The following is a 23090-nucleotide window of genomic DNA, read 5'->3' as shown; positions in this document are numbered from 1 at the left end:
CAGTTTTGTTTAAGAATGTGTCACCATAGTACATACCAAAAGTACTTGCTATTCCTCCGTACTATTTAAGCACATCCAGCTGACTATATGCTAGTTCTAATATTTCATCATATCCATCACTTTCAATAAAACTCATCTACAAACAAACAGGTAGGTCGCACACTGATATGTAGGTTCATAAAGCAATAATTTAGCAAACAAAAAGGGTTCAAGCAAATACTACATAACAGTAGCTAGGTTCATTGAACAAACAAGGTCCAAACAGATACTCATATTTTTTATTCTCCTCGCACCACCTCTTCAACCAATTGAGCTTAGTTTTATTTGAGGACAAAGTGTTGAATACATCACGACGTTCAGCTTTGACAAAAAGCTTGCAAGCCATAAAATGCTCCTCACTTCCTTTAATTGCCCCCCAGACTATACTGCCAAACTCCTCACTTGCTTAATGGATTCAAACCTTATTTCACCCTGCAACACCTTGTTGACAACAATAGTATAGAATTACATATTATCCCATATACCTTTCATTATCTTAACCATGGGGTTCTTTCTTTTCTTCGAGCTACTAGCACTACTATTAGTACCACCTTGCTTGAATGGATTAGCAACATTTCTAGGGCTTGTAGCTGTCATGAGGGCTTGCAGCTGCCAATTCTTCGACATCAACCGCATTGTTTATGTTCCATCCTACTCCTTCACTGGGAAAAGAAGAGGAAGAACCATCCACTGCACTATACTTAAATATCCTCTCAAGCTCTAAGAGACACTCAGAAGGTTCATTTTGAAGCTTTCTCCATTGCCCATGATTATGAAAACGAAAGAAGATAATATCAGATAACTTATTATACAATAGAATTAATTGTAGTAATAGATATATAAAAGTGAGTACCTTTGTGTTCTCTTTCCACCAACTGTCACTTGAGACCACCGTTCTTTCGATACTATCACATCCAAGTCCAATAACTTTATTAATGGTAAGCTAGAAAGTATACAAACCCTTCAAAGACTTCTATCGATTTTTAAATTGTGCTTTTGAGTGATGCTTCATGTCCTAACGAAGAAATTATCATGTAAGTTCTTGTATACTTTATTAAACGGTACACCAAGAGACATATTCCTATCATCTATTTCTTGCACACAAATTAAAGGCCTTGGTGTGATAGGAATCCCAATTTGCCTTATCCCAAATAAAGTCCTCCATCTATTTATCATAAACAATTATGTAACTAGTAAGCATGCAAAAATTGACATGTATTATGTGACTAGTAAACAATTGTAACTGTTTAATGACAGCTCACATCAAAGTACAAACAATTGTTTTACACTGCTAGCATATGAAGAACATGATGCCTAACTGTTGAAAGGAACCAAAACCCTGTCAATTGCTATATAACCAAAAAAATAAACATAATCAACCAATCCCATTTTCAGCCTCCTAAACCCCCTTAACCACACTCTCGGATATATACCAAGATACAGCAGTTAAAACACACATACACATGTAACCTTCAGAAGGATATACGTTGAGACTTGAGAGTATCAGGCAAGCACTTCACCCAAATGTAAGCCCTTGAGACCTAAAAGAACAGAGCTTCCTTAACATAAAGCTCGCATCAAGCCCTTGAGATTATCAGGCAAGCAATTCACGACTCCCATGCCACATTAGTGCTTAGCCTAAACAATCAAATATGATCACACAAACACGAGCAAATTGACAAGCCCCAATCGGATCAGCTCACGACGAGCTAGAATCGAACGCTACACAGCCCCCAAGGGAATTAGCGAGGCAAGATGGAGAGAGCAGCAGATCTAGCAGAGAACAGGAGATAACAAAGCATGCTCGGCAAACGGCGGTGGCAGATGGGAACGAAGCGGGAGTGCTTGGCTCCTAGTTCCAGACGAGGAGGCACGTCGGGCGGCGGGGAGCGCTCCAGGCCGAATTCGATGGAGAGTGGTCGGATTTGATGGAGACCGATGGCTGTGCAAACTCGTGGTCATTGCAGAGGTGGCTGACAACAAGGCGCGGACGGAGTGTTGCAGCAGCTCAATGAGGATTGTGCGGGGGAGGCCCAGCGGTCTCCGACGGCCAGATTTGTCAAAGCTCGGCTCCTTCCGACGGCTGTAGTTGAGCAGCGGCGACCTAGGGTTGCAAAGGGCGAGACATGGCAGGAGCTGGTTTCGGGAGGGAGGGGGTGACTGATGCGAAGGGGTATTGGCAGAGTGGCAAACACAGGTAAATATAAGGTGCGGTATTGAGTTGTGGATTGTGGTATAATACAGTCTTAGACTATGGATTGTAAAATCGAGCTATTTATTTTGACTTTTAGCTTTTACAACTAAAAGCTAAAAACAAAAACTGAAACAAATACTTATCAACTGAACTCGAAAACCAGAAATCTTACCCCTCTTATATCTCAAAACCCTTCAAACTACCCCTCCATTATTTCAAAGTGGTCTCTATTGTGGTTTTAGCTTATGCGGTAGTAGGCCCCCACATGTCAGAATCAAACTCTTTTTTTAGAGTTGGGACTCACCAAAAGCTCACCGTCATCCTAGCAGGGTAGGCTCCAGTACCTCCTCCCACGACCACCCTGGTCGTCGAGGATGGTGGTGTAGAGGAGTTAGCCATGCCATGGCACTCTGGTTGCTGAGAAGCAAAGATGAGGCCACGACACAGGCGGATCCAGCGGGTAGTCCATGTGGACCTAGGACTATCCGGGGATCCGACCCATTTTTGTGCAAGTATGTGTATGTGCAGGAGTTAGGGAACGTAAGATTGTGAGCGCATAGCATAGCCACTTAGCCAACACAGTATTTGAGGTTCAATATTGCAATGTCGTGAGCTACAATTGATCTTGTAATTTTGTATGTTCAATGTTGTTGCAATTTCCAAATTTGTAATGTCGTGAGCTTCAATTTATGGGATATATATAATTGATTATCATTATAGAAGAGAATGTATCTTGATGTCATTGATAAAATTTAGAGCTTAACAACAAGTAAGTTACTAATTGTTTTATCCTTATCTAAAAAATCAAGTACTAACTTTGATCCTTGTCTAGAATAAGGGGAAAGAGAGAGGAAATCAGCATGAGCTAGCAGCTAAAACAGATTCATTGCATGATAGAGTACTAGTTGTTGTTATTGTGATTGTCGATTTTGTTAGTTGTTTCAATATTTGTCTGACAGATATCGATGTTATTGTTTTTTATTATTCAGGTTACTTACATGATACTTAATTAGCAGAATTTTAGAAATTAGATTGTATGGTTTGTGCCAAACTTTGAACCATTATATGGTTTAATCATGTTTATTGAGCTGGATATTTTCTTTAAAGTAAGCGAAGATGATATAGTTGAGACTTTTATGGTTATAAGAAAACGCAAAGTGAAGAATCTAGAGTAGTATTGTAATCTCCTATTTATGTAAGATCTTATTTTATATTTGAATAATTTATATTGTTATTTTAGCAAAATTTGAATTTATTTGTTGAATTTACGATATTATGATATATTTATAATACATTTGTATTGTGATTTTAGAAATTTTTTACTTATATATTGGTTTCGTAGTCTTATTAGTGCCTACCCAATATAAAAATACTAGCTCCGTCACTGAACCACGGACGTCTTTCTCACAACCCGATGATGCCGTGGACGTGAAGACTCAGACTAAGGCCCACCGTAGGCAGCGTGCGGCTAAGCAGTGCTCATCGCCGGAGTTGTGGAAGAAGAGCTCCTCGCTGGAGCTCCACGTTCTACGGCGATCCCGCAGCTTCTCCCAAAGCTCAAGCAGCTTGTGGTCAGCCAAGCTTGTGGCCAGCTTTGCTTCTTCACTATTTGTTAGTTGGTGCTATCTGATTGATCGAATATAGTGCTGCAGCTGCTCTTAATTGGTGGCAGTATGTGGTCGTGGCCACCGATTGCAAGAGGGAGCAAAGCCAACACGTGATTTATGTGGCGCACAGGGATAAAAAGAATTTGGCGGAGCGGGCGTGAATGGACCAGCACGATGGCAAAGCCGCAGAGTACGATCGAGCCTGTTGGAGTTCAATCCTCTGGTGTTGCACTCTCTTGTATTGATCTCCAATGAACACTCAAGGGACCCAATATTATTAAAAAAAATTGGCAGAGAGAGACGAATGAGAGGAGGAAGAAGATGAGAGAGTAGCGAGGTGCTGACTTGTAGATCTTTCATTACATTTTTATGGGATAGGAGGAAGATGATGGTGTGGATGCCACCATATCATAAAACTCCGACACTTAGCATTAAAACCGGCTTTGAACGGCTAAGAGGGTAGGATTCGTATCAGCTACAGTAAAGAGAAGTTTGTATTTTTCCCGTCCGTCACATCGTGAGTGAACAGTTAGGATTTTAGTGCTACAGTATTGCTACAGTACCATTTTTAACAGTATTTTCGCAAAGTTAGAGGATACGAATCCAAGAGGGTAAGTAATCCTTATTGAGAGTTGAGGTTTAAGATTTCTAGTTTTCGAGTTCAAAGGGTAAACCAAACTCAGCGACAAGTTTAGGCTTAGTTCAACTTCATTTATTGTTTCAGTGATACTTTCCCCTCCATTTACTGTTAACCGTAAGGAACTGTTACATTTAGCAGCGTTGGCTGGAGGACTGTTGCCGAATCCATACAAACATCCACCTCGTGAATAGAATATATAGAGAATTTGAATCCTAATTTACTTGTGTTCTTGCTATACTTTTACTCTCACCGCTCCCTCTTATCTTATTCCTTGGATTAGCTCCTAATCTAGTAAAAGAATACCAAAAAGCCCCGAAAATCATGATTGTCTTGCTGCAAGGCCTGAGAAGCAGGAGGCTAGAGACGGAGAGCGAGTGGAGTGAGGAGAGGACAATGCCATGCTTTCGTGGTTCATACAATATACGTGTCCTTGGAGAACGAGCTCATATCTCAGTGGTTAGGAGCAATGATGCTCGCTACACCCAGCCGGGAATCGTAGACCTGGAACGGTGCAGTGATATTGGATTTTTTTAACCGTTAGATTCAGAATAGATGCATCAGATTAACTGCTACGGTGACTCTGTAAACAGTAGAACTACTACAGTAGAATAATGTTAAGGTACTATTTATCTAGACTTATTTTAGTGTGCATTCCGGTGATTTCGTGAAGCAATGTTAGAGGATGCGTGTCCACCCAGCCGAGTTCGATCCGTGAGATCCACTTGAGTGTCTCACTGGAAATTTACTTCCAAAAATGAATTATTAGACTCATGCGTCGAGCCACAATAAGATTACGTAGTTCATGTAACTTCATCGATCTCTATAGGAACATTTGGTGTATATGTTATAGGTCTGGCATATATCTTATGGTATATGTTGATGTGTGTTTAGCCCTACGTTTAGATACTATAATTTTTACCTTAGTAAATATGTCCTTGCGGATACGCTCAATTGCTCGTTGAGACATCAGACATGTACTCTCAACATTGGTTCAGGGTTAGACTGCAAAGACAATTGTGGCTATGATAATGTGATTATTTGTAATTAGCTGGAAACATTGCTTAAAAAAAGGTCAATGTATTGGATCATCTTTCCGGCAAGTAAATATGCAATCACTATGTAAATTGAGAAAGAATTCCAGTATGCAAGGTTAACTTGTCAAAAATCTTATTATAATGGAATTCACGTAAATTTGTTTAATTTTTTTTGGTACAAGTTGTATATTTAAGATCAATAAGAAGTGCACGGACACGGTAGTGTTTGGTTTGTGAGATGGGATGAGATGGAGCGGATTTATTCTATTTTTGAGTTGTTTGGATGGAGAACAATAGGATGGAATAGTTCGGAATCAGGGAATGTTCTTCAAATCAGGATGAAACTGTTTAAAAAATAGTGGAACGTAGCAGTCCCACTTTGAACGTAATACTGATAGTAGATTTGAGATACTAAAATAAATTCAATCTATCCAATCCACTAAACAAGCATCTATATATAAATAAAATCATATAATTCTTAAATATATTAGTAATTCTTAAATATATTAGTAGAATCGTTTCATCTCAATTTACCCTTCAATTAAACACTACCTACAACTAACAAAACGAAAGCCATACAATTCCGAAGCCCCAACCACGGAATCCTATGGAATTGGGCCCTCCGCGGCGCCGCTCCTTGTCTCCCCCACTGGCGGCTGCAGGTACGACTGCAATCTCTACCCTCCCTTCTCCTTCCTCTCCGACAGCTCCTATCGTCGCCGGCGCTATTCTAACCTACTCCGCTCCTCCGGCAAATCCTCTTTCTCCTGTCCAAACCCTACCCGAGGGTTGGGCCCACCTTCATCCTCCCGTCCGTCACTACCCCAGGCACCCGCTCCGGCAGCGCTGCGCTCCCCCTCCCGCCGGCTCTGGCTGCCGGTTTCTGCATCCAACTTCCAGACCCCGCATCCGTAGATGGATACACGCCCTTCCGCGTGCCTGATGCGAGTCTGACTTGACTGCCTTGCTGGATGCTTGCTCCTTCGCTGTGCTGTTCGATCATGGAATTCCTAATTCTTCAAAATCTTGGGATTACTGAGACGTGCGTACGTGCAGGGTGCAGTCCTCAAGTTGCGCAGGTGTCTGAGTGTCTCGTAGCCAGGCAACACAAGCAAGGTGTAAAACCATCAGGTATATTGCACGATCTACTCCGCTTGTTGCAAGTGTCAAATGGTCATAGTAGAAGGGGCAAATGAACAGTAATTTTGTGAATTAGTTAACTGGATTATAGTGTCTCAAATGCCATTTCATGATTCATCTCTAGCATCCAAATCTTATAAGCCAGGCGTTATCATAATCAACTAGTCTAATGTGTTGCTTGCTTGATTTTAGCGCAATAGATCCAGTACCATGAACGCGAGTAATGGGAAGAAGAAGTATAGGGGCTATCTTACTTGGACAGACGATATGGATCAGGCGCTCCTGGATGTTCTTGTTGAGCATCACAACAATGGTGATCACACACAGACCGGATGGAAGCCACATGTGTACACTGCAGCAGTGAGAAATGTGCGAGAGAAGTGCAACGTGGACATCACAAAGGATCATGTGATGTCAAGATGCAAGACTTTTGACAAGCACTGCAATATCGTTGGCAGGATACTCGCCCACGATGGATTTGAGTGGGATCGAGACAGGGACAAGCTCGTGATTCAGAATGAGGATGCTTGGAGCAGATACATAGAGGTGGGGTAAATGCATGCATTTTTTTCGAGTCCTATACTAGAATATGTTCTAGCATATGATTCAGTTTGATGGCTATTTTACAGAAAAACAAATTAGCGGCTTGCTATCAACATAAAGTTATCAAGAACTGGGACTCAATAAGCCTAATTTTCTCCAGAGATCATACTGCCACAAGTGAAGATGTTAGCACAGGTGCTGAGAATGGCCAAGAGATGGCAATGAAGGGTGATGAATATGTTCACGAGATTACTCCAAGTTCACCTTCAACATCTGAACCTATCAGTCAAGATTGTCGTGGACCACCCACATTGACTCAACCGAACCAACGAGGCAGGAGGAAGAGGCTTAGAACAAATGATGCACTCTTTTGTATGTCTGGTGAAATCAAGAATTCATTCAAAATATCTATCAAGTCAAATGAGCCTCCGGAGGAGCCAAAGAATGCGTCTCCTAAGGAAATCTTTGCAGCACTTCAAGAGATTCCTAACTTAGTACGTGATGATTTGCTGAGAGCCTACTGTATCCTCACAAGCAATGATCGCAAGTTTGAATCTCTTCTGGCACTTCCAATGGACATGAGGAAGGATTGGTTGTTGATGGAGATTGGAGAGAAGTGAAGCTCAGCCGATTTCCATCGTTATGCCAGATTTATCATTAGGCTCGTTAGTGTTGTTTAAACATGGAATTTTGTTCCTCAACTGCCAGCTTTTTAATTGGAACGAACACATTGTGTACATTTTGTTCAAGGTATGTGCTACTGCCTTAATGTTTTGTTGTTCTGTTCAATACTACCAATTTAGTATGCATGTGGATCTGCAGCAGTCTTTGAAAAGGGAATTGATCGTGATTTGGAGCCTGTTCTTTTCATGATCACTCTTAACCAAGATTTTCTTATTTATATCTGTTCTACTGTTTTATTTCTGTTCTTGCTTGGTTATTCCATCTAGCCGAGCCATTCATTCTTTTTTTTATGAAAGAATGATGTAAGAGGGCAGAACAAAGAAAAGCATATAAAGAAACAAATGTATTCAATAAACAAAAGGAGAGAGGGATTCGAACCAAATTCCCATGTTCCTGTTATATATGGCACTGTCACTTTGCGTTGCTATTTACCATTCATACTGGAAAAACATCGATACTCTTTTGTTTAGTTTACAGTAATTTTCAAGTCATTTCTATGAAACTTGTGCACATATTCACTAATGATAAGAAATGCCAATAGAATGCAAGTTTTGAGGCAAAAATCAGAATACATTTCTTTTGTGCACCTCCACGAAAAAACTACATCTAAATACAATTTCGAAATGACTGGAGTTGCAATTCCATGTTACAATTCATTGTCTTGGCAAAATACTGGAATTGGAATTATAGGCCAATATCAATTCCAAGTTTCCAACTCAAATTTTGAGGTCCCAACTTGTATCCTATATCAGTGGATGAAAATAATTCGATAGTATCTCATAAATCATATATGTTACGTGGCAGCGGAGGTCAGGAGCGGATTGATGGTTCATATATACTGTGAGGCTTTACATGAAGCATTTGGAGAAAACAAAATATTGCAGAAGTTGAACATCCTTAAAAGGTTTAGGTTAAAGTAAGTGAAAGTTAAGGAAAACTTCTTTCTTCTACATATATATGTGAACGATGGTGAATGATTTCCTATTAGAAACGGATAGTTATCTTCCGAGAACATTATGTTACAAAAAGGTGGATCTTTGGCTACATTTTACATATGAGAAGAGGGTGGTAATTTCCTCATTGGGATACCTTAAATCTAGGAAAAATGTTTTATACTTCATCTTCATAGAATTGTATGGCATGCACACAGCAGCACTGTAGACAATTGTCACAACCGCGTGACACTACTCGAAACATGCACGGTGTTGTTCGGGTGGTGCAGCTCTTGACATAGCAACACAAATTCTTACAGCTGATCTTAAAATGTGTTGAGTTAAATGGTGATTTTGTAATATTAAACTTTTATAACTTTTGTTAATACATGCAAGTGGCATCTTATTGTCTTTAGGGAAGAAAAAAAACACTTCCTTTTTGCTAGAGGAAGTGGATAATTATGAAATCAACACAAATGGCGCAATGGCAATATGTGATGACGAGAAGAAATACGATACATACATGCGTACCTTGGGCTTGGACCATGGCATTTTAGCAAGGTTAACTGGCCAGAGTGTAGGAATCCTTCCGTCCTTGATGTTAACGCTCTCGTGTTGACTGTAGGTCTCGGGTCAAAGGCATCTCGAAGGAAGCGGGTGGAATTTTTCTATTCCCTATATATTCTTTTTTGGATTTTTCCAAATGACTAAAATGACAGAGAGAGATGATGTGCTTGAGGACCGTCTATGGTTCTATTTGTTTTTCTTAATTCTGAATTGTAGATTGTAAAAGCTCACCTTAAGTGGATGGTTGGTTATACTATAATCCAGGTATATATTTGCAAAATTTAATTTCAGAATTTGGCTATTTGTTTGCAGAATCTAGAATGCAGAATTCACGATCCAGTGACAAACAAATAGGGCCTATGTATTTGGACGAGAGGGACCATATTTGCGAGATAAAGAATGCATTTGATTCACCAATTAATTGAGAAATTAATGGCGTCAAAATTGAGCTTCTCGACTGTAGGAGGTGAGAGGCCATATCGTGAGGGACGGATTGTATTTGATCAAAACTTACAAGGTACTAATTTGTCGCAAAAAAATGTTTGAGTGTTAATCCAAGAATCAATTTCATCTAAATTGAGGACTCTCTCCTCTAGAAGATTTTTTCATCGATTGGCTGAATTCGATATATGGAGTATACCCAGACGTATAGCTGTATCCCTATCACTACGTTGAGCAATTAATAAGAATTGCTAAATCGCACTCACGTGTTTTAAGCCCCTAACACACTAATATATAGCATTTAAACTGAGCCACTAACCTATTGTTTAAGTGAATATCTTGGCTGTTAGGGCTAGAACCAGAGGGGGAAGATAGAGAAGGTGGCGGCTAGGGCTGGAGATGGTGACGACATGAAGCCGCAGGCGGCGACACGCATGAGGAAGAGGAAGAGCCAAAGGGGAATATCCCTAAAACTCTTTTGATCTTTATTGACAGAGCCAAAGAAGGCTAAGTTGACTCAAGAAACTAACATATAATATTTTTTAAATAGAACCAAATCTGATTACATCTAGACTTCTTAATTTAAATGATCTGTCTAACTTAATGACGATGTGTTGCTTCATGTACCTGGACTCAGATCTTGGTCGTGTCGTCAGTCTAGCTACTTTCACTATTTTATAAATTAATAATTACTTATTGGCATTTGAATAGGGTCTACAAGTAGTACGTAATGAAAGGTATGATACACGATACGGTCAAGCTGGATGCGATGACGATCCGTACACACTTTCCGGTAATAATACATTTCTAATGCTTGCATCTCACTATTTATGACGAAGAGTCTTATTGAACTAACGAATATATTACATTTTTATTTAAAGTGCCACAGATAAGATTTCGATAGCGTTCTTTGTGGATACTATGTTTGCCAATTTCTTAGGGTAAACGGGAGGTACACAACAAACCCCGAGGATGTAAGTCATCTTTGTGCCTGCACATTCTTATTTGGTTATATTTCCATTGTCAGTAGTGTTTAAACTCTTTTAGTTGTGTTTTCATTCCAGGCACAGATGATCCAACGTACCAACCTCTCTCTTATAGACAAAGATATCCAAAACGTCTAACATGACATGTGCCGGTTTATTATGCACGAAGTCATCCACAGAAGTTGCAAATTCTTTGATCTCGGAGGCGAATTAGCTAGCCATCTGAGGTTTTGTGAGTGGGAGAAAAAAGACTCTTAGCAATATAGGCTTGTGATGTAAAAATACTTGTGAATATTATTGTACTTGTGTTAAATATTGAAATCTGTGATGTTGAAATCTGTATTGAAACTGTGTGAAATCTAGATGGAATAAAATATATGCTCATTATTTTTTTGAAAGAAATATATACCACAGGCGGGTCCTTATGTAACCCGTCTATAAAAATCTTTATATCTATAGGCGAAAGCTAAAGTGGACCACCTATGAAAAATAATTTCCACAGGCGATTCACTTAAGAAACCGCCTGTGGAATTTCCACAGGCGGTTCCGTAAGAGGTCCACCTGTGGAAAACTATTTTCACTATGTGGCAATGATTTTCCACAGACGGACTGTTTTGTGCATGTGGAAATCGTTCATTTCCACAGGCCTCGATCCCAGGCGGGTTGGCTAAACGCCTGTGAAAATGGGTTACGATCCGCCTCTAACAATTGCTTTAGTAGTAGTGTTACTTTTGTAGGTTCTGTTAGTAACTTAGTTTTGTGAAAACCAATTCACCGCTAGTTGCTAGGAATTACTTAGGGCTTAGTTTGTTTTAGCTAAGGATTATGAATGACAGTTTTTAAAAGTTGAAGCTAAAATAAACAAGCTGCTTTTTAAAATCTTATCCTTTTTCTATCACAATCTACAAGCTATCTCTTACCCGCTTTTTACATATTATGACTGTAAATAAAATAGAGATATCCATACAAACCTCATGTGATTACCACTAATACCATTAGTGTTCTCGAATTCCATTGTATTGTATTCCGTCTCTAGCAGTCACCAACTTCCTCTCCCCGCCGCCCCCTCCCAGCATCGGCCCCTCCCCGCTGCTCCTTGATTCCACCTACCACCAAATCCCCACCGTGATTTCTGACCACCAGACGAAGCGGCCGTCCAACATTGTAGCCTCCCCGGTCACGCCTAGGACCCATCGGCCCCGACGTTCCCCACCTACAAGGATGCGTCCGACCTGCCCTCCAAGATCCACCTCCTCTATGAGATCCTAGGCTCCACCACCCCTAACGTAGACACTGCGCTCGACGACACCGACGTCCGCATCACTACCACTGACGTCAAGCAGGTCCTCCACTTCTCTTACGAGCACCCACGTGTGGCCGTAGGAGAGTGGGAACATGCTTGTATCTAAGCTGAAGGATGATAGGCTACCTGAGGTGTGTAAGTTTGTAGAAGATATGATCGATCAATGTATCAAGTTGAGCTCGTCAACGTTGTCAAAGCTAAAGCAGTGCCTGCATAAGATTAAGAAAGGAGAGATCCATTATCACCTACTTAAAAAATGGAAGGCACACTAGTCTGTTGAGCAGGCTACATGATTATTTTTCCTACGATACCCAGTGCCCCCACATCGCTTCCAGGGGCGGCTTCATGCCCCTGGCACCACCACCCCCTCTCACCCCTCCCTCCTACCTCGCCGCCGCCTGAGCCGGTTAACGGAAGCCCGCGTAGTGGCGAGGATGGCAGCGGCAAGGCTTCCCCCGATGGGGTTACGCCTCCTGCAGCGGTGACTCGCGGTGGCGGGGCTTGAGGTCACCAGCCCGATATCCAATGGGGCACATTGTGGCGGGTAGATCCGGGTGGCCTGCGATCGAATCCAAGGCCAGTGGGAGGAGGGGCGCCGATGCTCGTCACCACAATCAGATCGACGATGGGGGCATCTTGGTGATGGGCCGCGGTGGTGTGTGATGGTTGGGGTGGCTAGAGGTCTTCGGCAGCTGTCGCGGTGGTGATGCGGCTTGCGGCGCGCTCGACGTGTCTGTGGGGCTGCGGCGCCTGACACGGATGAAGCAGCTCGACCTATCCGAGTACGCCGATGAAGGGGAGGTGGACTTTGTCGCCGCTCGGTGGGGTCACGGTGGAGGTTTGGCGGCTAGGACAGCAATGTGGTGGCGCCCCACGAGCAGTCGTGGGGCGATATGTTCCTGGCATCCTGGGCCAGGTTGAGGTCACCGAGTCCGTCAACGGTGACAACGATGGCGGAGGCCGCATCTATGCGTAGTGACGATGATGACGAGGCCATAGGCAGATGGTGACTACGGTGGCGAGGCTACGTGTGAGGCATTGGCGATGGTGGTGGCCAAATGCAATAGTGGTGGAGGCCATTGTGGGCAACGGGCCAGCGATGGTAGGCCACATATCTTTGCAGTAGTGGGGGTGGGAAGGCTCCGGACGAAAGTCTAGCCTAGCATTTTGCTGGTGCCGACAATGGCGACGCTCTCAGGTGTCGCTCTCCCCCAAGGGGGCGTTGTCGCGGTGCCTCCCCCACTCATCCTACGGTATTCTCCGGCTGAAAACCCTGTCCAATTTCCGGACGGGCGATGGCGACGTCTTCAATGTCGCTCTCACATTGCTTATGGTGGCTGGTCAATCGCAGGGTTGGGATGTTCGACGAGGCCTCTACCCCTTCAAAACTGTCTCATGATTCGTAGTGGACGACTGGCATGTGTGGGAGGAGTATACTGAGTGAAGTCAGAGCTGCTACGCTGTGAGGTGCGACGAAGCTCGACAACGATGACATGCGGTAGGCTCTTTCTCGTGAGTGTCTTGGTAGTAACTGTGTGTCTGGGTGCGACGACAAGGAGATAGAGGCTGAGGTGCATCATGGGAAGTCGGAACTATTTGTCGCTATAGCGACAAACCTGGCAACGATGACTTATGTCAGGATCCATCGTTTGTAGATTGGAGGTGTGCGGTAGTGAGTCACCATATGTGGTCATCCATCCTTTTCTTGTCGTTGTCATGATTTTTACCAGTTTTTTTTTCCTTCTAATAAATCATGCGATCGTAAGATTTTCACTCCCGATTTTTCTCATAAACTATGTCAACTCTATTTTCTTTAGTAAATTGCAGAAACTCTCTGTCCTTTTCGAAAGTTCTTCGAAATAAAAACTAGTCTGTTGAGCTCTCTTATATGGGTTAGCAGGATTGGAGACAAGTGAGATCGTTTGTTCACAGCTTCCATGGTGACTTTGTTGCGGCTTCCATGGTGGCTGCTCGGAAGGTGTTTGATAGTATGACCGTGGACTGTATCTCATGGAATGCGATGATTGCTGGCCATTTTGAGAAGGATGAGTGCAGCGCCGGATTGGAGTTGTTTTTTACCATGCTGGAGGGTGAGGTGCAGCCTAACCTTACGACGATAACCAGTTTGACTGTCACATCAGGGTTGCTGTCTGACATAGGTTTTGCAAAGGAAATGCATGGGCTGCAGGAAAGAGGGTTTTTGCCACTGAGGTTGCATTCTGCAACTCTTTGATTCAAATGTATGCCATTCTCGGAATGACGGGGCAGGCTCGAATAGTATTCTCCATGTTTACATGTTTCGTGCGAATCCTAGAGGTTGGAAGCATACAGTTGAAAAACAATAAAAGAAAAGATTAATAGATATAAATATGCACTAAAAAACTATAGGTATTACCGATATTATGTAACCAAAGTAAACATATAATCTACCCTGTAATTCAGGATACCAAATAACTCTTAGTTTTTTATAATCTAGCTTTTTAAAATCTACCATCTAGATACTGCTTTTTAAATCTCAAGCTAAAATAAACGTACCCTTATATAGGCTAATTGGCAATAGTGAATTGCTTTTCTTTGGATAACTGACAAAAATAAGCCTGGTAGCTAGCTATATATGCCAGAAGGTTTGTGTTTTAATTCCATTCTCTCAGGTAGTCATTCCATGATCGTTAAGTACCTACATCTTTGTTTTCAAGTAGATTAGCCTTTGGATAATGTGAATTACTTGACATATGGGAATTGGGAAAAGAGACTGGTAGTATGCCAATCCACAGCATTCTTCCAAGCAACTTGATCCATGGAAAAAAGACCATGTAGATGCTCGCAAGTAAAAATGTTTGCACTGTATCTGCGATGGAGGTTTCTAGGGATTAAAATTTCACCAAAATTTTGCATTCAGCGATTTCGGAGAGAAACAAAATATCTAATTTCGAAAAAAAGTTCACTAAAATGTGAGACCTACGGAGTAGAGGACGAAAAATAACCAAAATTTCATAAATTTCTATCTTTTCACCGGTGAAAAAAAATTTATAAAACGAAATTGAAATCGCTATTTCTAAGTTCTAATTGCATCCAACACTCCAGCTGCAGGACTAAATACAGGTTCGTAGGAATGATATTGTCGACTAAAGGGGGTTTATAGACACCTGAACAAATTTCTTACGAAATCGATAGTCTTCTCCTATTTAGATCACCTAACGTATCTCAAAACTTAAGCGGATGCAAAAATCGAGAGAAATTTTAACAAGAGAAAATCGAGACAACACGACTCCACGGATAGTATATGAACCATAGGTTCCATTTAAAATCAATTCATGTGCCTTAGCACTCGAAAGATCATAACTAGCAAAGAAACAAGAAAAGATAAATACCGAACAACGAAACTCTCCAAGTTGATTATCTATAGGCAAGAGAATTTAAGACCTAATCACATAAGTGTGTGTATATCTTATAGAAAGAAGAAGAATGACCTCACAAGGTGCTTAAATTTCAGCCCAAAAACAAAAATGAAAATCAAAACCGGAAAGGAAAAACTTGCACACAAGTCAAAAGAACCAAGAGAGATAAACTAGAAGGAGGGAAATTCAAGTATATGAAACAAAATAAACTTCATTACTCAAAAAGATCATCCTAATTTTAGACGGATTACAAAAAAATTTCTCTCAAAACTCTCATCTATTATAAAGACTAATCACCCATCATCTTCTCCTCTAAAACCCTAGAACAATGCTCTCATATGGGTGGCATAGGGGGCTCAAATGGCTGGTTCATCCTCTCCTATAGCCCTACCCCTTTATTTATAGGCCTAGAAAATTTGACCTCAACTTTCTTAGCTTTTTCCAAAATACTCCTCTCTTATAGTACACTTTTACCTACCACCAAGGTTATTTTAGTCTATTTTCCTCTCCATTCATCGGATGACCATGGCGCATATACGACTTAGCTTTGCCTCGACGCAAGCTTCGCCATGGTGCCACATACTCCTCTGATCTTCCTATGGTTTTGAGGCCAAACTATGAAACCCTAGCACACTTCTCAAAGTGTGACTAGCCGCGCACTTGCTTCCACCTGAAGCAAGCGCTTTGATGATGACTCATCCTCTGTCTTGTGATCTTGAACGCCGGCAAGTCTCTCCTGCTCCCGATCCCTCGTGCCGCCTTGCCACTTGTACCAGTATCCCTTTCGCTTGACTTTTTTCAACACGCTATCTTCATCCTCCATTTCATATTTTGCTTGACCTTCATGTGTACAGCTAGGATCATTCTTAACTCCGTTCGGCCCTCTTTGATCATTCGACACCAAGCACCTGCTTAGCCCCAATCACACGCTGTTGATCGTCAAGTTGCATCCGTCACCTGCACACCTTAAAAATAGAAAACATATTTCTCCACACTCATCTCTATGTTAGCTCAAAATCAAAAACTTTAACTCAAAGCACATGCTGCAAAAAACATGAATACCGGATGCTCTTGTGTGTTCTGCTCCTGAACACCAGACCGTCCGGTGAGTGTAACACTACCTGTTCCAGGAAAATTTTGTTCTCTGTAAGAAAAGGTCCGGTGAAAGCTTCCGGTGATCTGATGTCCATCATCGGATAATCCAGTATGTGCCAATCCACCAAACCATCCTTCTGCAACCTCTCTGCAACAAAAGGTCCTGTGCATTCTCCGGTGTTCACAATCTCAGCACCAGACTATCCGGTGTACATAATCATACTTGGAACATAAAAATCTCCTCTCTGCAGAAAATACTCCAACGCTCTCAAAGTCCATCACAAGATAATCCGGTATTTGCTTTCATTTTTGCTTCAGCAATAAAAGTGCTCCGGTGCTCACTTCACTGTAACATCGGACTATTCGGTGTGGTAAAAAAACCGCACACCGGATGTTCCGGTGAGGCATAATATCCTGGACTCTGAAACAATCTGCTTCAATTCAAACTTTGGTTAGCCATAAATAAGATCTCACACACACATACTCATTCCAACTTAAATCATTTCAAATCTAATGTTGTCAATGAGTCATCATATGCAAACAAAGGCACATTTTAACTTGGTTTCTCAATCTTTCTCTTGATGAGTACATTAACAATCCTCAAAACACAAATATTTGGATTTGAAGAATTGAAGCGCATCCAAGTGACCAAAACTTGAGAAATAGCAAGAATCATGTCACTTGGCATAAGAAAGATTGCAAAAGTTTAAAAAGAGGCAAAAGACCAACCAAAACCTCAAAAGAGCAAAAACAAAACTCAAAAACAAATGCTCCCCCTTGATGAATGCATATTTTTCATTTTTCTTTAAGGTTTGTTGCAACAATTCTCATTTCTCTTCCTTTGAAGCATATTTATACATATTCTCATTTTTGTGCATATGCTCTCCCCATTTGACAATGCAAATATCAATGACAAAACATTATGCAATGCATAAACATACAATCCTAGTGAGCTTTTACAAGTATACCACAAAGCATTTTCAAGTGTTAGAAATGTCAAAAGGGCTCTGAAAAGGAGAGGATGGAGCTCACAATTGCACAGAGGCTCAAAAGGAGACTGACATAAGAACCTAAATCTTGATAAGCTAAACCCGCAGAGTTGATTGACGCATTTAATTTCACATAGCTGAATCATGTGCAAGGTGACCACTAAATAAACATCCACTCGTGCTGAGGCAATATAAGCATTAAGAAGTACCCAACTTCAATCTCAAACTAGGCAAACAAGCATTCATAATAGTAAGCTTTACAAACACTCTCATATGAAATCAAGACTTAGTTAGATCAAGCGATTAAAATAAAATTGATCATTTAGGTACATTTCTTTCATTTTTTTATCCTCAAGTTGATTCGTATCCAAACAAAGTGTCGCGCGACTGGATACGGTAAACATCTTGAGGATTCAAGACAACCGTATTGGATTACATTTGAGCACAAGGTACTTGAATTCACCAGAATATTCATATTTTCACAGCGAAACAAGTTCTCACGTGATCAATTCAAGTAGTATCTTTGCGACATAAGGAACACATGTTCCCCTAAGGTTCTATCATGAGCCAAACATTTGATAAAGATAGAAAACATAGTGCAATATTCCCCAATTCACAATCTTGAATCAAGAAGCCTAAAGGAAGATATCCATCAAGCTAGCCTTAACACAAGTATTGAGTAAGCCAAAACAATTACGAACATGATGATCAACAATGTAGCATTTCATAATCTACATGATTCATAAAATTGTCAAATTTCATTTTAAGCAAATCATTTGTAATCTCTTTGCAAAAAATGGCCTTATGTGTTCATTTTGTGAACGTCAGAACATTCAGTGTGTATTTGTAAATTTTTTGTGTATTTTCTTTGTGAACACTGGAATATCCGATGCGCATATTTTCAGCCGACTAGTAATTCGTATTTCGGGTATAACTTTCCACTCAGAACTCCGATTTTGCTTTATGGAAAGCTTGTGAAGAGCTCTACAAGATTGTATAGAAATACATCCCATTTGATCATATCAAAATTTATGGAATAAGTTAAATCTGTTCTTCACTTTGTCCTGACTTCGGTGACTTCTCTTTTATTACATCTATAAGACCTACTAAAACACATATTTGATAAACATATTAGCCTCATTAACTATATTATCATTAATCACTAAAATCATATATATATATATACATATATATATATACATATATACATATACATATACATATATACATATACATACATATATATACCTTAAGAAAACTATGTTCGCTACGAGTACGTAGCGAGCGCCGGTTGTTATTGGCTTTGTATGTGTTCAACTCTGGTGTGTGCTGATGTTTTGGAGAATTAGGTGTCTTGGATAGTACTGCATGCTGGGTGTGGCCAACGGCCGAGCACACGGCGCTCCAAGCCATAGTGAAGCATTCAGGATTTGTTACACAATCACAAAGGTTAGCACACATCAATCGATCCACCTTTTATTTTTCACCTCTTTAAGGACGCATAATTGTCCTTTGTCATGCATCGTCTCATTTCGTCCCAGCAGGAGGCCAATCGCAGGTGTTGCATCCACACGACACCGATCGCGACGAGCAGACGGCCCCAGCACAGGTCTTCTGGAAGCAGCACGTCGTCAGGCAGACCACCAGGTTCGTGTTCTTGAGGCAATACTTGCAGCTCCCGCACACGCGCGGTCCCGTTCGGCGCGTGCCACGCCGACGGCGCCGGGACCGCAACCAGCCGCTCCGCCTTGGGCTCTAGCAGCACGTACTCCGCCGCGCCGGTGTGACCAGCGCCAGCTTCTTCCCTCGCACCTACGCGTCACAGGTATACATACAGTGTAAACACAATTTGGAAGAGAGACCTTAACAATCACGATGCACACATACCTTGCGTTTCACTATTACAGAACTAGTTATAGGTATCGCTTCATCAGTACCGGTTCAGTCAAAACCGGTATTGATAGAGTATCACTGCTGGTTGGTAGCAAAATCAAATATTCATCCGTCCATTCAGGAAAAAAATCGGCACTTAGGAACTGACACTGATAAATCGATCGGACCCAAATTTTGTATTCAATCAGTTTTACTCTTGCCACCTCACGTCCGTCGGCTCGAGTGTGCTCAATCTTATCCTCTCGTACCTCCACAGTCTCTTCTCTTCTCTCTCTCTCATCCGTCTCTCTCCCGTCTCTCAGTCTCCTCTCTCAGTATTCTCTCTCCATCTCTCGGTCTCCTACCTCCACCCACCACTTCACTGGCCGGTTCACATGGCACGAGCGACCGGGGGAGCGGCGTCAACACAATGCAGCGTGGAGGAGGCGGCAGATCTGGGCTTGGCGGGGGCGACAGCACCGACGTCGAGTGTGGAGGAGGTGGCCGGTGTGGAGGGCTTAGCGCGGAGCATTGCGGCGGCTGCCCGTTGGCCCGCTCCCCATCTACGACCATGCCACCCGATTCCCGTTGAGCAACCCGCCGCTCGTCGAGTTCCTGCACCACAGCACAGATATGATATGTTCTTATATGGATTTGGTTTGTTCTTGTATGGATTTAATTGTGAGTTCGTATGGATGAGATACTTAGATCTGTTCTTGTATGGATTTGATTTTGAGTTCGTATGGATTTGACTGTGAGTTCATATGGATGAGATGCAGCGGCGGCTAAGCGGTGCTTGTGCTTGTGCTTGTGCTTTGTGTTGTGGCGGTGGCCTTTGAGTTGCCGTGTTTGTAGGTGTGCCCGGTAGTGCGGTGTTTGCAGGTGTGCCCGACAGCGTAGCGTTTGCGGTGGCTGAGCGGCGGCGGGAGCGGCATCCGAGCCAGCTCGGAAACGAGCTGGCTCGGATGCCACTCCCATCGCCGCCAATTTTCCTTTTTTATTGTCTAGAAATAGCAATTGTATCGGATGGGTAACCGGCACTGATAGTATCAGTGCTGAGTGAATAGTGTACTAAAGCCGTTTTTCAATCGGCACTAGCCCTTTTTTAGTAGTGCTTGGTGGTGGAGGGTGGTTGAGAGGAGGGCTAGGATAGCCATGGTGAGAGGGATGGTTGCTGGTTTTGCCATGGCTTTCTTGGTCGTTGATGCTTTGCACTGGAAAAACATATAGAGCAGGTGGCCGAGCTCACGGGCTCTGTGTTACCGTCTACATATATAAGAGGGAGAACGATGAGAGTGAGAAACAGCTTGTGTTCATCAATTCTGCCCTGGAATTCACAGGCAACGGTCGTGCTAAGAGTTTTCATTTCTTTCCTCTAAACGCCTCTCTTTAGGAGGTATTTATGTCCATTTATGTGTATTCATTTTGCAGTTTCCATTGCTTAATTTGTATTCTTCACATACAGCTAGCTCATCGCTTGTTCAACATAGTGTCTTTTATTTTTAATATCGTAGTATATCTATACTTTTATACTCCTATAAAATGCACAAATTGTGAAAGATCCGATCGATCTCCACTGTCCACTCGAGTTGATGAAGCGGTCACTGTATAAAGTTAGACCCGGTTTCTCCTTCAAAAAATACATTTAATCTCTTGTTTGAGGATGGTCTCACATGCCCCTTCAGATACAGGGTCGAAGGCCTCTGTGGCACTATTTACTGAGAAGAATATGGCTGTTATGGATTGTGATGTTGTAGGAACCCTTCGAACTCTGCCGGTACCTTACGGATGCTCGGTGCCACCAGAGCATGTACGGGTGCCAGGGTCGACAAAGCATGTGTCGAGCCTTCGGAAGGTGATCGAAGGTCTTCATTGAGCTTCACGTGGGGGAATGACCGAAGGGGCGCTGAAGGTGTCGTCGCAAGTGAAGCATTCGACGGGCTTTCGGAAGCCAATCGAGGACCATGCAAGGTGCCACAAGGAAGTCGATCTGCCATCTCGGCAATAGACCTTCAGGAGCCCAGACAAAGGGTGGACTGTCAATGGCAACTGAAGACTGAGAAGGGTATGATTGTAAATAGGACAGACATGCTTAGGATAGTACCAAAATACCTACGAATATGTTAGGAATGTGACAGTTAGAGGGGTATTATTGTACATAGTGACAGAGAACGATCAGGGATGGTCTATAAATAGCGTCGCTGTTATAAAAAAGGAGGACATTAATTACAGTGCACAATTCCCTAGCTTGTGTGTGTTTTCCACTAAGCCTTCGAATTTCATCCAGGTTCAGAAGGCACGCCACTTTGTTCGGTCACAAAAGTTTCCAACAGTTGATGCCGTCCATGGGAATCGAACTCACGACCACGTCCGTGAAAGTTGGCACCCCGTGATAGTTGGTGCCATCCGTGGAGATCGAGCCCACGACCACGTGGTCATGGGTTCGATCCCTACGGACGACGCTAACTGTTGGAAACTTTCGTAACTGAACAAAGTGGGCCTTTGGAACCCGGATAAGATCTGAAGGCTTAGTAGAAAACACACACAAAGTAGGGAACTGTGCACTATAATTAATGTCCTCCTTTTTTATTACAGCGCCAACCTATTTATAAGTCGTACCTGACCGTTCTCCGTCACTATATACAATAATACCCCTTTAACTGCCACATTCCTACATATTCGTGGGTATTTTGGTACTATCCTAAGCACATCTATCCTATTTACAATCATGCCCTTCTCAATTTTCAGTTGCTAGCAATGGTCCTCCCTTCGCCTAGGCTTCCGAAGATCTATAGCCGATGGCACCTTCGGCACACATTCGTTCGACTTCCTTGTGGCACCTTACGACGGTCCTCGACCGGCTCCGAAAGCCCGCCAAATACTTCGCCTGCGATGATACCTTTGATGCCCCTTCATTCATTCCCCCACGCGAAGCTCAACGAAGACCTTTGATCACCTTCCAAAGGCTCGACACAGGCTTCGCCGACCCTGGCACTCGTACATGCTCCGGTGGCGCCGAGCGTCCGCAAGGTACCCGCAGAGTCCGAAGAGTTCCTGCAACATCACAAATCCACAACAGTCGTACTCTTGTTAGTAAACAATGCCACAGAAGCCTTCGACCCTACATCCGAAGGGGCCTGTGCGACCATACTCCAACATCTCTCATTATTTGCATTCTATACTTAGACGTCTAATATTTGCATTCTATACATTCCAAAAATGCATTTAATCTCCCATTATTTGTATTTTATACCTAGATGCCCAATATTTGTCTTCCATACATTTACTATCAGGATTCTCCAGATGGTGCGTCGCCTCCCGCACTTCACCTACAACACTGGCTTTCGAAAGAGGGTGCAACACCACCCACACATCACCTCCACTGCCTTCTACTAGGGAGGTCGTCTTCGTCATGCTTTCTTTACACCAAAGTACCATATGAGAATTACTTTTATCCCTCACAAATCGGTCACTATCTTGATCCTCTTCAGAACATTGCTACAGATGTTTAGCTTTAGACAATACGGTCTCATCCACCCTCCTGTCCAGGTACTCGTCATTCTCCTTCCTCATAAAATTACATGATTATGTTGCGAATTTTATGTATGTACATCTCTCTTTTGTTA

At 42.3% G+C, this 23090-nt stretch overlaps 1 protein-coding gene across 2 annotated transcripts; it reads left to right on the top strand.

Annotated features, from left to right (window-relative positions):
• Nucleotides 1-6066: 6066 nt before the first annotated feature.
• LOC133893576 (uncharacterized) lies at nucleotides 6067-8905 on the top strand. Of its 2 annotated transcripts, XR_009904534.1 has the most exons (5): nucleotides 6067-6176; nucleotides 6571-6645; nucleotides 6847-7200; nucleotides 7284-7947; nucleotides 8686-8905. XR_009904534.1 is itself a non-coding variant. In XM_062334632.1 (4 exons), exons 3-4 carry the CDS (start codon nucleotides 6865-6867, stop codon nucleotides 7815-7817), a joined length of 870 nt encoding a protein of 289 aa, XP_062190616.1. In that variant the 5' UTR covers nucleotides 6067-6176; nucleotides 6571-6645; nucleotides 6847-6864; the 3' UTR covers nucleotides 7818-7966. The 2 variants fall into 2 exon arrangements, 1 of the variants encoding a protein (XP_062190616.1); XM_062334632.1 differs by lacking the exon at nucleotides 8686-8905 and having other exon boundaries at nucleotides 7284-7966.
• Nucleotides 8906-23090: the final 14185 nt, after the last annotated feature.

The sequence above is a fragment of the Phragmites australis genome, chromosome 15 (assembly GCF_958298935.1).
Source record: "Phragmites australis chromosome 15, lpPhrAust1.1, whole genome shotgun sequence".
Classification (NCBI taxonomy): Eukaryota; Viridiplantae; Streptophyta; class Magnoliopsida; order Poales; family Poaceae; genus Phragmites; species Phragmites australis.
The sequence above is the reverse complement of the archived record's forward strand: the minus strand, read 5'-3'. Positions and strand labels throughout refer to the sequence as shown.

Excerpts from the sequence above, each read along its gene's own strand:
- LOC133893576 (XM_062334632.1), top strand. The coding sequence starts at position 6,865 with ATGAACGCGAGTAATGGGAAGAAGAAGTATAGGGGCTATCTTACTTGG. Across the intron at positions 7,201-7,283 it reads CTTGGAGCAGATACATAGAG|AAAAACAAATTAGCGGCTTG; the intron begins GTGGGGTAAATG and ends GCTATTTTACAG.